Raw genomic sequence first — 13952 nt, forward strand, 5'->3', positions numbered from 1 at the left:
TGAGGCGCGGCCTCTTTGTAGTAATTGAGTTTAATTAGGATAAGACGTCATTCTCATCAAGGACACAACCACAACAACATAGATCAGCCAGATTATCACGGCACACAAACTAACACATATAGGGAGGGTTGAACCCTCTGATTTACAAATGAGATTATGTGACCGGCGCTCAAACCGACTGAGCTATCGCGGCCATCGTCCAACATCTTGATGATATAAGGCCACATACTATGTTATATGAAAATATGTTCTCATTTACTCAAGGTATCATATTCAACGGACCGTCTTGATCAAATATTTGGTAATCTCGAGAATCTGGGAGACCTCTCCAGATAACCCAATATTGATTATGTTGTTAGTTTTCTATGACAAGAAACGCCTTCCCAGAAATTTTGCACTTCACTGACTGCAAATGTGACAGTACTCCGATAAAACAACTAATCTAAACTAATTATACAGCAGTTGTGTGATGATGGTTTCATGGCATTCAATATAAGGTCGATCATGGTGACCAAACAAAATATCCCCAATCTCGTGTAGAGACAGTAAAAACAACACCAAACATCAATGTTATCAATCGAGCATTTTACAGGATAAATTATCAAAATGTTCTTATATTATTTCTATGCATCGATTTGCCTATAAACAATACGGAAACAAATAAATCAACAACAACAGAGCATTTTGAGGTATACATGTAATTTGCTTATTGAATTTCTTTATATAAATAAATACTTACCATAAACTGTAATGCTAATGTTTCCAGTATCAATCCCATGTGTACTTGTCCAAACACCTTGATCTGTGGCCCGTGATACAGATGTTATATTGTATGTCGTTATTCCAGTTGTTAAATCCTGTGTTAAACCTGTAGTGCATCCTCCACTGACACCTCCGATTGGTGCTAAACAGTGTCCAGCTACTGATCCATTTGGTCTTCTCAAGGCTACCACTGAATGTATTGTTCCGATGTTTAGATGTATTTCTAGAGATTCACCCGATACAGCAAAATTCCTATTCAAGGAAACATCATATCCTAGTGTTTGATCTGAAAAAAAATGTTAAAATTAATAAAAGTACTAAGAGAAACACAGGTGTCTTAAATGAGAGCATAGAAGAATTATTTAAAATCATTCCCTTTTTTGTACCTAACCACTCTGGCCCCTGTGCAGGCAGGCCCACCGAGGATTGGTTCTTCTTCGCATAAGAATGCTTCAGACCCGATCCTTTTATTCTTACAGCAGACGAAGAAGAAGGAATTAATAGAATTTGCTAAACTGACCCTTAATTTGGCACATACAGAATGTTGTCTCATTGTTTACTGAACAGATGGCCTGTCTGAAGCCAAACACTACAGCCAGTTTGCACAAAAAGACACTCTACCCCAATTTGAATGTTCCTGAATCCGTAAAAAAAGCATGTACCATTCTTAAAAGGCAACTTAGATATGAACTTTTTCGACAGATCAAATGTGTATTAAACACAACATAGAAATTATTGACACAATACAAATACATCCCAATTCATGTATACAACGAGAATCACAAGAGTACAAGCGAGCCTTCATCGCTCGCCTAGTTATTTCAGCTATCCTACTATGAATGTTTTCCTTCCTACATTATCAGCTGCCTCTCCCAACAATGGCTGAATCCACAGACAGAGGAAATCCTAAAAACAATTTTAAAAGAAAAGTTTAATTTTTGTTTGTTTGCTTTGTTTTTTGTTTTTTGTTGTTTGTTTCTTTTTGTTTTTGTGTTTGTTTTGCTATAAATCCCATATTAGGCTCCTTTCTCCGGTCACATCCAGTATATATACACCCTTTGATCTCTTTCGTCTATTAATGCTCCAGACAAAATTTCATCACAATCCATTCACTCGTTCATGGACAGGTAACAGTTCAAAATTATTAACCTCTATTTCACCTATCTGATCCTGCCTTTCTAGTCCGATGGATCGAGCCACATTAATACGGTTTATTCCCACTCTCCCAACATGTTGTTTTTGAAGAAAGAACATCGCCTGCGTTAAACTGGACAAAATTAAAGTATAGCCTATTTCAAGATATACTCATTATAGATCAACTAAAGCAATTGTATGAACATGTACAATAATTGTGATTCTGATCGACAATAACATTCCACATCTGTCCATACATTTCATTTTTCACCGTGCTGAAAATGTTGTTAATGCAGATAGTGACAGTCTCGGCACTGATTTTTGATGTACTGCATTCATACCCATACATAATCTCGTACACAATTGAAACACTCAACTTTCAGTTTCAGCCCATGACGGGATATCATTTTATGATTTCTGAATTAATTATGTATATTTAACTCTCAGAGACCATATCAGTACTTCCAAAGCAAAACAGTCGCTCACTGGTACATTGCCCTGTGCAATCAAAGTTGGTTCCCTTTGCTTATACATGTATCACAAGTTAATCGATGGTGCACTTTTTCTAATAAACTAATTACGTAACTACATTACTAAACTAAAGGAAGATTGTCACAAAATAAATATATATCTATTTTAACGAAAAAGGAAAGTTTGAACCATAAACTAATGCAAAAATGCAAAAGATTAGTAAGTGTACCGCTTATAATTTTTAATTTAATGCATTTTGTGATTTTTAATGTCATTCCACATTCAGTTCAATGGAAAATAATTATTTTTGTCTTTGTTTTCATGGTAAATACTCAAATGTGATTGGTCGAAAAAATCTTTTCATTCTTCTATGAAAGAAATTCCGAGAATGGCGCGAAAAATGTGACGTCACAATACGACAATTGACGTTGCGTGTTGATTTGAGAATCCCATTTAAAACCAGTAAAATTGTGCGTAAAACATGTTTTAGATTAGAAAATCATTTTCAAAAATTAATTATCAGCGTTGATGTCAATTTTATTTTAGGTTCATCGGGGTATGAAACAAATTTCGTTTGCAAACTTCTGTAAGAATCCGCTACGCGGATTCATACAGTTTGCAAACAAAATTTGTTTCATACCCCGATGAAATTAAAATAAAATTGACATCAATGCTTATTATTTAGCGCATAGAGACATTGATCACTTACCCTAATCCTGTAAAAAGATAAATAACCATTGTTGTTAATTATAATTAGAACGTTAAATACAAATATAGCAAGGCCGATATTGAACAAAATATGCAATTCTTTCCCACAATCTCATTGATCTTTTGACATAACCTTTTATATCTTCTTCAAGGAAATAGATTTTCTGTCCATGATTTTAAATATAGTATTCAAACTCATCTATTCTATTTACAAAACTGTAGAATGACGGAGACATAATAGCGCGGGTTGTGAAGCTGTCTTTAGGGAGAGAGATCAAAACAAAGACATTTGCTTGAAACATAAGACCTCCCCAATACACACTTCACTGATGATCATGAGATTCAGGTGTTTGTGAATCTAAACAATGGATGAATAGTTTCTATCAAAACTGAACCATTTTGCCCGAGCGAGCAACACACCAACTCATCTTTCATCACAAACTGTGGTGTCTCTGGTCCCCACGTATTTGTTCACATTATCTGATAAGTAAATATCTGTATTGTAAATAACCAGTTTATTCTTCTCGTAACTTGTCGCTGCCTTGTGGTATGACTCTGCCAGGTTGGCATTTAGTGAAACCGGTTAATGTGACATGGAAGCCGCGACACGGCCTACAACATCTATCGGACATTGTGGAAAATGGACCCGTCAATGCGTGAGTGTTTGTACATTTGGTGATTATGTGACAATGTACTGAACTGCAAGTTAATTCCTACTCTGAGATGTTGAAATGAAGCAATTTTACGATTTTTGGTTATTGTTGTCGTGATACTAAATGCGTTTATGTTTTGATTCTGTACCGCCTATGAGCGCCCGGCTAGGTTGCACGAATTATTATAGTTGATTGTTTGTTTTAGGTTGAAACACAATAAAGGTTTACAACCTGACGGGAATTGTTTATCATCGTCTGTTAAGCGCAATACATTTCAACGCAGGGAAATGGATGAGGTAACAGCAAAAAGGAAGAGGAGCGCTGCCAAGGGGAGATTTCATAGAATCTGCCGCAGATTTAATGAATCGTTACACGAAGCGCCTCCCATTCCTGTGTTACGGGAAATTGTAAAGGACTTGGAGATGTCATACAATGAGCTTGATGCACGCACGACAGACTTCTTAGAGCTACTTGACGATGAAATTGATTCGGACAGAATAAAGGAGCTCCAGAGTGATATGGATTCAATATACAAGGAGCTTTGTGATATCAAGTCAATGCTGTCTAAAAAAACGGAAGAAAAACAAGTTGAAACTAAAAAACTCGTCACCCAGACTATGAAAGTTAAGAAACTTGATACTCCTGAATTCTCTGGAAAGATACGTGACTATCCTAGTTTTAAAAGAGACTATGAAAGACATATGGTTCCGTCGTATGGGGAAGATCCGTTTGCACTGAAGAAATGTTTGAGTGGTGTAGCCTTGTCTTGTGTCAAGGGTGTGGATGATGACTTTAGAGAGATGTTCCGTCGTTTAGATATCAAATATGGCAGACCCGAAAAGTTATCTGACGCAGTACTTTGTGAATTGAAAACTTTGAAAACAGTCAAGGAAGGGGACCATAGAGGATTAGTGTCGCTGATAGAGGTAGTGGAAAACTGCTGGCTAGACTTGAAGAAGACAGGCCTAGAAGGAGAAATGGGGACTTCGACCATGATAAGTCAGATTGAACGTCTTCTCCCTGGTGTTCAGAAAAGAGAATGGGCCTTAAAAAAACAGCGTTCCAGTGTGAATTCACCCGGAAGTACATTTAAGACATTCCTCAACTTCTTATTGGAGGAAAAGCAGGCTATTGAATACATAAATGATGACATGAGAGAGACAGAAAACAGATATCAGCAGGGCAAAGTTCATTCTTCTTCTGCAGATGAGACCCAGTCTGGTGACACGCAACCTACCATGCAAGATCAACTTGATCGCCAAGGACAAATGCTAGAACAAGTTGTGCAGGGATTGGCTCAAGTGGCCCAGGTATTGGCAGATAGTAAAGGTCGGGATCATCAAAGAAAAGCAAACATTCAAAAAGCCTGTTGGTTTCATGGAACTGACAATCACACAATCGAGATGTGCACTGGATTTGGTCAGTTGCAACCTAAGGAAAAGTTGGATTGTACCCGTAGAAATGGAGGATGTTTCGGTTGTTTGAGACAAGGTCACATCTCTAGTCGGTGTCTTAACCATAATACCTGTGGAGTCGAAGGATGTACTCAGAGCCATCATCCTCTCCTTCATCAGTCATTTATTCCTGTCAGCGGCATGTCGTGTCACAATGCTGCTAACTCTGTGAATAAAGGCAATGCTAGTAAAGGAAACACATTATTAATGGTTAGCCGTGTAACATCCAACAATGCGCTAATGACCGTGCTATGGGATCCAGGAGCGAACATGTCTCTAATTACGCATGCCTCTGCTCGCCGATTGGGATTGAGTGGAAAGAAAATAACACTATCTATTACCAAAGTCGGCAATGTAACGGATGTAATACCCAGTAAGGAATACACTGTGCCACTCGTCGATACCAAAGGTCGTGTTTGTACAATCCAGGCATACGGAATGGACGAAGTGACTGCTGACGTTGGGGACGTTGATGTATCAAATGTAGTGCCGTTGTTTCATGATATAAACATTGATGATGTCAAGAGGCCTACCGGTAAAGTCGATCTCCTCATAGGAACTGACTGCTGTTCCCTGCTACCAGAAAAGATCCAGGAAGTAGGAAGCCTTCAGTTGATGAGAAACCAGTTTGGGTACTGTCTCAGAGGGAAGCATGATCTCCTTTCTTCAGCTGGGAAAATTTGCAACCTTGTATACATTCTCTTCGCATCTGGATGTGGATCATATCAGAACAGAGATGAACTTTTGTTGAAAAACGATCAATGTGTCTCGAAGGATCTCGTACAATTCTTTGACATAGAAAGTCTGGGAACTCAATGTACACCTAAATGTGGAGGATGCAAGTGTGGGAAATGTCCGCCGGGAGGGAAGGACTATACCATCCAGGAAGAAAGGGAGATGAACCTGATCCAGAGGGGATTGAACTACAATTCTGAAGAAAAACGGTGGACAGCCTCATATCCATGGATAAGGGATCCAGGTGTACTACCCAACAATTTCGTCGCAGCGAAGGCAAGAATGGTGTCTACAGAACGAAGGCTGCTTAGGATCCAGACTATGCCAAGTTATATCACGACCAGATAAGAGATATGGTAAAGAGGAAAGTTGCTCGTAAACTGTCAGAGAGGGAAATCGATGAATACGATGGTCCAGTACATTACTTGCCACATCACGAGGTGTTGAAACCTGATTCAAGGTCGACTCCTCTCCGAATAGTCTTCAACTCATCAGCCTCATTTATGGGCCACTCTCTCAACGACTACTGGGCCAAGGGTCCCAACATAGTTAACGATCTTATGTCTGTGCTCATAAGGTTCCGTGAAGGACAGGTTGGCATGGCCGGAGACATATCGAAAATGTATAATTCTGTGAAAATGAGTGAATCTGATCAACATACTCACAGGTTCTTGTGGCGGGACATGGATCAAGGGAAAGAGCCTGACCACTACGTTATGGAAGCCGTGACGTTTGGAGATCGACCAAGTGGGGCTATTGCATCTATGGCACTACTGAAAACGGCAGAACTGGCTAAGGAATTGTATCCGGAAGTCACACAAATCATTAAGGAAAACAGCTACGTGGATGACATTTTGTGTTCGACAGACAGTACCTCAGCAGCCAAAAACTTGTCTGAAGACATTGATGTTGTATTGGAAAAGGGAGGATTTAAGGTGAAGCACTGGACATTATCTGGAATGTCCACAGCGCTAGGCAACAATGTGAATACTCAGGAGAAGGTTCTTGGGATGATATGGGATCCGAAGACGGATACCTTTAAATACAAAGCTAGACTCAACTTTTCTCCAAAGGTCAAAAAAATCCACCAAGAGCAAAATCTTTCTGAAGGAGATATTCCAAATCAAATTCCGCAGCGTTTGACTCACCGAATGGTTTTAAGCCAAGTCTCAAGCATATTCGATCCTCTAGGACTGATAACACCATTCATATTATGCGCCAAACTCCTCATGAGAGCGTTATGCAAAAGAGATACGGTCGGGGAGACAGGAGGACGTCAGACTTGGGATTCCGCTATGGACGAGGACATGCGGAAGGAGTGGATCAAATTCTTTTCCGACTTATTTGTGGTTGAAACACTCGAATTTCCTCGATGTATCAAACCAGATTGTGTCAAGGGTAACCCTATCCTGATTGTTTTTTCGGATGGCAGCAAGGAAGCATTTGGCGCATGTGCGTATATCAGATGGGAGACCAGAAACGAGATAGTGAGTACAAACCTCATTGCAGCAAAAAATAGGATCGCACCTACTCGGCAATTGTCGATACCTCGTCTAGAACTGTGTGGTGCTGTGATAGGAGTTCGCTTGAGGGAGAAACTTTTGAATGGATCGAAACTCCGATTTGAGCGCGTGTTTCACATTGTAGATTCTATGATTGTACAAGCTCAAATACAAAAGGAGAGCTATGGATTCGGCACTTTCACCGCTACCAGGGTAGCGGAGATACAATCCAAGTCCAGTCCAGACGAATGGTGGTGGGTATCTGGAAATGACAACCCTGCTGACCTCACCACCAGGGTCACGGCTCCTAAGAATCTGGATATGGAATCTGCTTGGCAGACAGGCCCAGCATTTTTGAAAATGCCTCTTGAAGAATGGCCTATTAGTCGTACATTTAACCTGGAGGGAGAACCTTTACCAGATATAATCGGACATGTGGCGGTTGGAGACATTTCGATTGTCGATGATGCATGTCGATCTGAACAAACCTCGTTAGAGGACGTGAACCTGGAATGTTTCAAAGAAACGCGTACGTTATTTCGCGTTACCGCCTTGTTGATGCGAATTGTCAAAAGGGGGACATTGCGACAAAATGCTAAGATTATCTCAAGTTGTGAGATTAATGAAGCTGAACGGATGTGGATCAAATATACGCAAAACGATATGCGTCCAGACTGGAAAATGGCCTATCAACGTCTCGGCGTTATCCGCAATCCTGATGGTTTCATCGTCGTTGGGTCAAGGTTGTCTGAGTGGATGAAGGCTACCTGGAATCAAACCGAATTCATCCTCCTTCCTCCGAAGGCCAAGTTTACAGAGCTGGTCATGAAATCATGCCACAACGAAGATCATACTGGGGTAGAGGCCACACTGCTAAACTGAGAAGCAAATATTGGGTACCAGGAGCGAGGAAATTCCTTAAAATGATCAAGAGGCAATGTGTGACCTGCAGGAGAAAGGAGAAGATCTGTCATACTCAAGCCATGGGGTCCCTGCCATTGGATAGACTGAGACCATCACCGGCATTCTCCTTCACTGCGGTCGACCTGTTCGGACCGTTCACAATTAGGGATACTGTAAAAAAGAGAACTCATGGCAAGGCATACGGTGTGATTTTCACTTGCCTTACATCCAGAGGAGTGTATTTGGATCTCGCGGATAGTTACAGCACGGATGGCTTCATGATGGTACTTCGTAGATTTGTATCTTTGCGTGGTTATCCCAAGAAGCTCAGATCCGATTGTGGAACTCAACTTGTTGCTGCTAGCAAAGTACTTTCAGAGATCGACCTTAACTGGCAGCAGATTGAATTGTTCGGCGTGAACCACGGACTGGAATGGGAGTTCAACAAATCCGCCGACTCGCCCTGGGAGAATGGATGCTGTGAATCTCTTATCAAGTCGGTGAAAAAATGCCTCGCCTCCGCGATTGGCGACAGTGTCATGTCCTTCACCGAGCTTCAAACAGTTTTGTTTGAAGCAGCCAACTCTCTCAATGAGCGTCCTATTGGAAAGAAGAACAGCGATCCCAATGAAGGCTCATACCTCTGCCCTAATGATCTGCTTCTTGGTCGTGCTTCCATCAGAGTTCCACCAGGAACTTGGTCGACGAAGGAAAGCTTCAAAGTTCGGTGGAAATTCGTCCAGCAAGTGGTGGATGTTTTTTGGAAAAGGTGGATCAGAGACTTCTTTCCTACGCTCATTATACGCCAGAAATGGCACACATCCAAGAGGAACTTACTCGTAGGTGACATTGTTCTCGTGCAAGACAGCAATGCAGTCAGAGGTCAGTGGAAACTTGCACAGGTGTGCGAGGCAACTCCCGGGAAAGACGGGAAAGTCAGGGATGTCGAACTTCGGTACAAATCCCAAGATCCTGGAAAGGGGTACTGTGGTACTACGGACAGCATCATTCGCCGTTCTGTGCATAGACTGGTACTTATCCTTCCGGTTGAAGAACAATCATAACTTTGTGGGGGGAGTGTATTGTAAATAACCAGTTTATTCTTCTCGTAACTTGTCGCTGCCTTGTGGTATGACTCTGCCAGGTTGGCATTTAGTGAAACCGGTTAATGTGACATGGAAGCCGCGACACGGCCTACAACATCTATCGGACATTGTGGAAAATGGACCCGTCAATGCGTGAGTGTTTGTACATTTGGTGATTATGTGACAATGTACTGAACTGCAAGTTAATTCCTACTCTGAGATGTTGAAATGAAGCAATTTTACGATTTTTGGTTATTGTTGTCGTGATACTAAATGCGTTTATGTTTTGATTCTGTACCGCCTATGAGCGCCCGGCTAGGTTGCACGAATTATTATAGTTGATTGTTTGTTTTAGGTTGAAACACAATAAAGGTTTACAACCTGACGGGAATTGTTTATCATCGTCTGTTAAGCACAATACAATATCTTAACCCTTATGTTGAGATTCCAGCTGATTATATTGACATGCTGACTTCTCGACCACCTCACCCGACCAACGGAAACCATCAACGATCGCCTGTTGTTCTTGGTAAACAGTATTCAACTCTTTTAACACGCCAGTTTGGTATATCGAGAATATTTCATTCCATTGTAAAAGCATAATCTATCTAGATAGAAGTGATCATTTAACAAGAGAAAACATTCTGAAGCATGTTGGAAACCACACTTCTATCAATATATGCCCGTATTCTGCTATACTCTAGTGTTGGTTAAACCTAGTTATCTAATTCTCCCCGTGTAATTGAGGTTATTTAACTTAAGAGAGGGATTTATTTGGTTGCTCGCTTTAGGACCTTTTCAATGGCTGCTTGGTCTTTTATAGCACTAGTGTACCTAAGGTGACATATTAACTTTATCAATGTCATGAAGTAGTGGCTGTGATGTTACCTACTATCCTCTCTATACATGTAGGTTGATGATTTGTATTTTTTTTTCTTTTTTTTACATAATCATTAAACATCTTGACTGTGTAGAGTTTCTGGTAAGGAATATAACTGGTCCAAGTACGCTACCATGAGGTAATCCACTAGTCCCTTGCTCGGTAGACGAATGTTGCCCGTTTACTACAACTCCATGTGTCAAGTCGCTTACAAAATCTTTTTTTTTCAAAAAGTACCATACGTAACCTTAAGGTTTCTTAGTTTATAAGTTGGACATTATATTATCAAAGACCTTTCTGTAGTCTAAGATGTCATGATTCGAGGCATAAGACTAACACTCAAGTGCTGCTAACAACTGTTTAGTACATGATGTTTCTAAACCCCTTTGGTTCTCGGATATCAGATTATTTCTATTCAAATCGTCTGTAATCTCATATCTTATTATCCTTTATAGAATTTTTCAAACAACTGATGTAAAATAGATGGGGGTCTAGGATTCCCTGGACTTTTCCTTCTGTACTATTTTGGTATGACATCAAAATCATTTGGATGTTTCACCTTCATTTGCATTAAACAACCACATTTCCATTATGGCAAAGAATATTATGAACTAAATTTCACATTGAATAGTGTCCTTTTCTTTCAAGGCCTACCTTTAATACAATCCTCGTACCTATATATAGACAGACGTCGGGTGTAAAACCCTGTTCCAACATATTGAAACTATCGCAGCTTAATTCAACAGTACAGGGATAAAGCATGGTCTACCTATTTGAAATATAAGTTATGCTTTGGCCTGGACAGAATCACAAACGCGACTTGTTAAAAACTATCTCTATTTCTATACGCTTGAATTGATTTCATCACATCTTGCAGTAACCTCCCTTGGTATTAATTCTGTTAACACGGCCAACTTTCCAATTATATGTCAACTAAAGTAAGTTTAGGGCCTATTTACTCCATAAAATATATTACGAAAAGAGAGGTAATACATGAATATATAATAGTAAAACAAAACAAATAACGAAGGAAGACAGCTTCACGACTTCTGTCGTGACCGGGCCTCGAAATCACGATCTATAGCATCCAACCGCCTAGCCAGAAATACCCGCAACTTATACCGCTGCGCCGCATCGGTGTTCTTAAAAAATAGTGTTTCAATGGCGCATTGATGGTCGGCCCGATACTCTGACATGATGATATGAATACCTGGATCGCAATGTAATTACATGCATGGATGCGAATTGTACAGATATTATAAATATTCATCACAGTACAACTACGTTAGAAAACTTTAAAACTTTACCTTCTGATCACCAAAATATAGTGATATGATACATTGTGGTAATTATATAAATACATATGATTTTCTGGTGTGTGTTTTTAATTTCATGTATATAACTATATATATACTGTCGTCGTTACCACTATCTATAATTCTCTATTTCTATTACAGCGAACATCTGTTTGTTAGAATCCAGTACCTTTATTGGACTATACCGTCGTTATTACTTACTAGACCCCATGTATATATGTATGCATGTATATCATTACTTCAGGATTCGTGATCTGTGTAGGGACTACACCCTTACACCAAATACAGTACCCTATCGTTCAGAATGCAAGTTTCTTCATCCACTAAACAAAAAGTTGTAATATAAGTATCAATACGTAAATAAAACTTACCAGGTAGTGATGTTGCTAGAAAGACGATGAAGTAAATCATAATTTCCATTCCGCAACGCTGAGTCGGTGTCAGGCCTGATAACAACTTCATACAAGTGTTAAGTGATATCACGCCGGACCTGTTATGCACGTCTTACTGTCTCCATTCAGTTTGCCCTATCAAGGTATCACAAAACTAATTATTTCACTAAATGTTATTACCAATGACACCATCCTCTCAATCGCTCATTTGAAGTTCAAATATTGGAAAATTTATATGAAATTATAGCTTGAAGATTTCCCTTCCAGAACAAATGATGTTATTGGATAGGTTTAATAGCACATAAGATGTCACAAGTACTTGGAAGACAGCAAACCTGATATTTACAGTGGACAGGGGAACCCCCGACTTGGGAATTCCCGCCTGTTTACACCTGGAATCCTACATCTTTCTGTTTATACAAGGAGTGTATATTTTTGATTTTTAGAACCTCAAGACCCTACTCTTTATTCCCGTATATAGAAAGTACCCATTGCATGTGTTATTTACTCAGTAAATAGCTACTAACCAAAGAAACCTATTTTCTTCAGGGACTTGGTTCAAGTGAAACACCAGCTGATTTGCTGAGTCAGTTGTGTGAGAAGCATTGACGTCTAAGAGTTGTCTCTCTTTGGTAACTGGCTTGTTTTCTGTCATTGCTGCGTTCGACTCTGAGAAAGCAGAAATGCGCCGACATAGAGCGAGTAGAACATTCGCTATGTCAAACTGATGGGGAAGACAGCACTTTGCATTATCTGTTTTCCACGATATTTGCAAAATGTACAGACAAATTTTTCTTTATTTCGTTATTTTAAAGGCATTATTTTTTATCTGAAATCGAGCTTCAAGTCGGCCATATGATTTGATTTTTAGTCGGACACAAAAAGGAACAAATCTAAAAGCTACAAAATGATCATTATTATTTTCCTTATTTTTAAAATGGATTATAAAACAATACTTTTTATTAATGTTTTCATATATTTAAAGTTATTGACAATAATTCTATTCAAATTTGTTACGATATGTTCTTTGGTAATCTTAATTTGGGGGTGGGGAAGTAAAAAGAGAGAGGTATCATTATTAATTGTGATGTTCCTAACTATGTCAGTAATCTCAATAATGGTTTATTTCGTGTCAACTTTTCTGGCAGTCCATCGTGTCGATATGGACATATTTCACTTTCCTTGTCCAATTCATAATGTACAAAGAAATACGATGCCAAGATATCCATTACGGTATAGAAATATTACATGCGAAAGCCATGTGTATGGTAATATATACAATCAAACGAGGCTATTTGTAAACATGTTCAAAAATTTACTCTTGATAGCAAAGGAGTTACGGGAACATGTCAAAAGGCATGCTTTTAATCAGTGTCATATGCTTGTTCGTTAACTTATACAGTGCATTTTCATTTCACATTCAATTATACTCCTATTCTTCCTATACTCCCCCCCCCCCCCCCCCCCCCCCCCCCCCTCCCCTTTCATAGTTAAAATACTACATTATAATTATTATACGCCGATTGCCATCCGGTAGCAGTGTTTATTAAAACATACCTTATTCTGAAAAAAATAATTGATAACTGATATGTTCTACGGTTTTCATACACTTAAAACTATGGCATCCACTTTAAAAACTTTTTTAAAAACTGCAAAATACCATAATTGTTGACCTAAAATGACAATTCCCAAACATGAAACTAATTTGAAATAAACATAATCATTATAATCATTATAATCCTTATAAAGACAGAATTCATCTTGTTTATCAAATATGCACTCTAGATGTCTTTGATATACATCAAATAAGAGTCGAAGAGCGTCCTGTTACTCTAATATACATTTGTATCTCCGTAATAAATAATAATAAACAAATACAATGCATCACATCATTGCCACATAGTGTCTAAAATAACACTGATATCATTTTTATATGGAATATATATCCGATGATGCA

At 39.1% G+C, this 13952-nt stretch overlaps 3 protein-coding genes across 3 annotated transcripts; all 3 read left to right on the forward strand.

Moving 5' to 3' along the window:
* Window positions 1-4015: 4015 nt before the first annotated feature.
* Window positions 4016-6265, forward strand: LOC117340652. Its single transcript, XM_033902416.1, has one exon. It carries the CDS (start codon window positions 4016-4018, stop codon window positions 6263-6265), a length of 2250 nt encoding a protein of 749 aa, XP_033758307.1.
* Window positions 6266-6270: 5 nt separating this feature from the next.
* On the forward strand, window positions 6271-8301 carry LOC117340653. The gene has a single exon (XM_033902417.1). The coding sequence runs from the start codon at window positions 6271-6273 to the stop codon at window positions 8299-8301; it is 2031 nt and encodes a 676-aa protein (XP_033758308.1).
* Window positions 8302-8342: 41 nt separating this feature from the next.
* Window positions 8343-9386, forward strand: LOC117340654. The gene has a single exon (XM_033902418.1). The coding sequence runs from the start codon at window positions 8343-8345 to the stop codon at window positions 9384-9386; it is 1044 nt and encodes a 347-aa protein (XP_033758309.1).
* The last annotated feature ends 4566 nt before the right edge of the window (window positions 9387-13952 follow it).

Source organism: Pecten maximus, chromosome 13 (assembly GCF_902652985.1).
Source record: "Pecten maximus chromosome 13, xPecMax1.1, whole genome shotgun sequence".
Taxonomy (NCBI): domain Eukaryota; kingdom Metazoa; phylum Mollusca; class Bivalvia; order Pectinida; family Pectinidae; genus Pecten; species Pecten maximus.

What these genes read in the sequence shown, in the direction of transcription:
- LOC117340652 (XM_033902416.1), top strand. Translation starts at nt 4,016, where the DNA reads ATGGATGAGGTAACAGCAAAAAGGAAGAGGAGCGCTGCCAAGGGGAGA.
- LOC117340653 (XM_033902417.1), top strand. Translation starts at nt 6,271, where the DNA reads ATGGTAAAGAGGAAAGTTGCTCGTAAACTGTCAGAGAGGGAAATCGAT.
- LOC117340654 (XM_033902418.1), top strand. Translation starts at nt 8,343, where the DNA reads ATGATCAAGAGGCAATGTGTGACCTGCAGGAGAAAGGAGAAGATCTGT.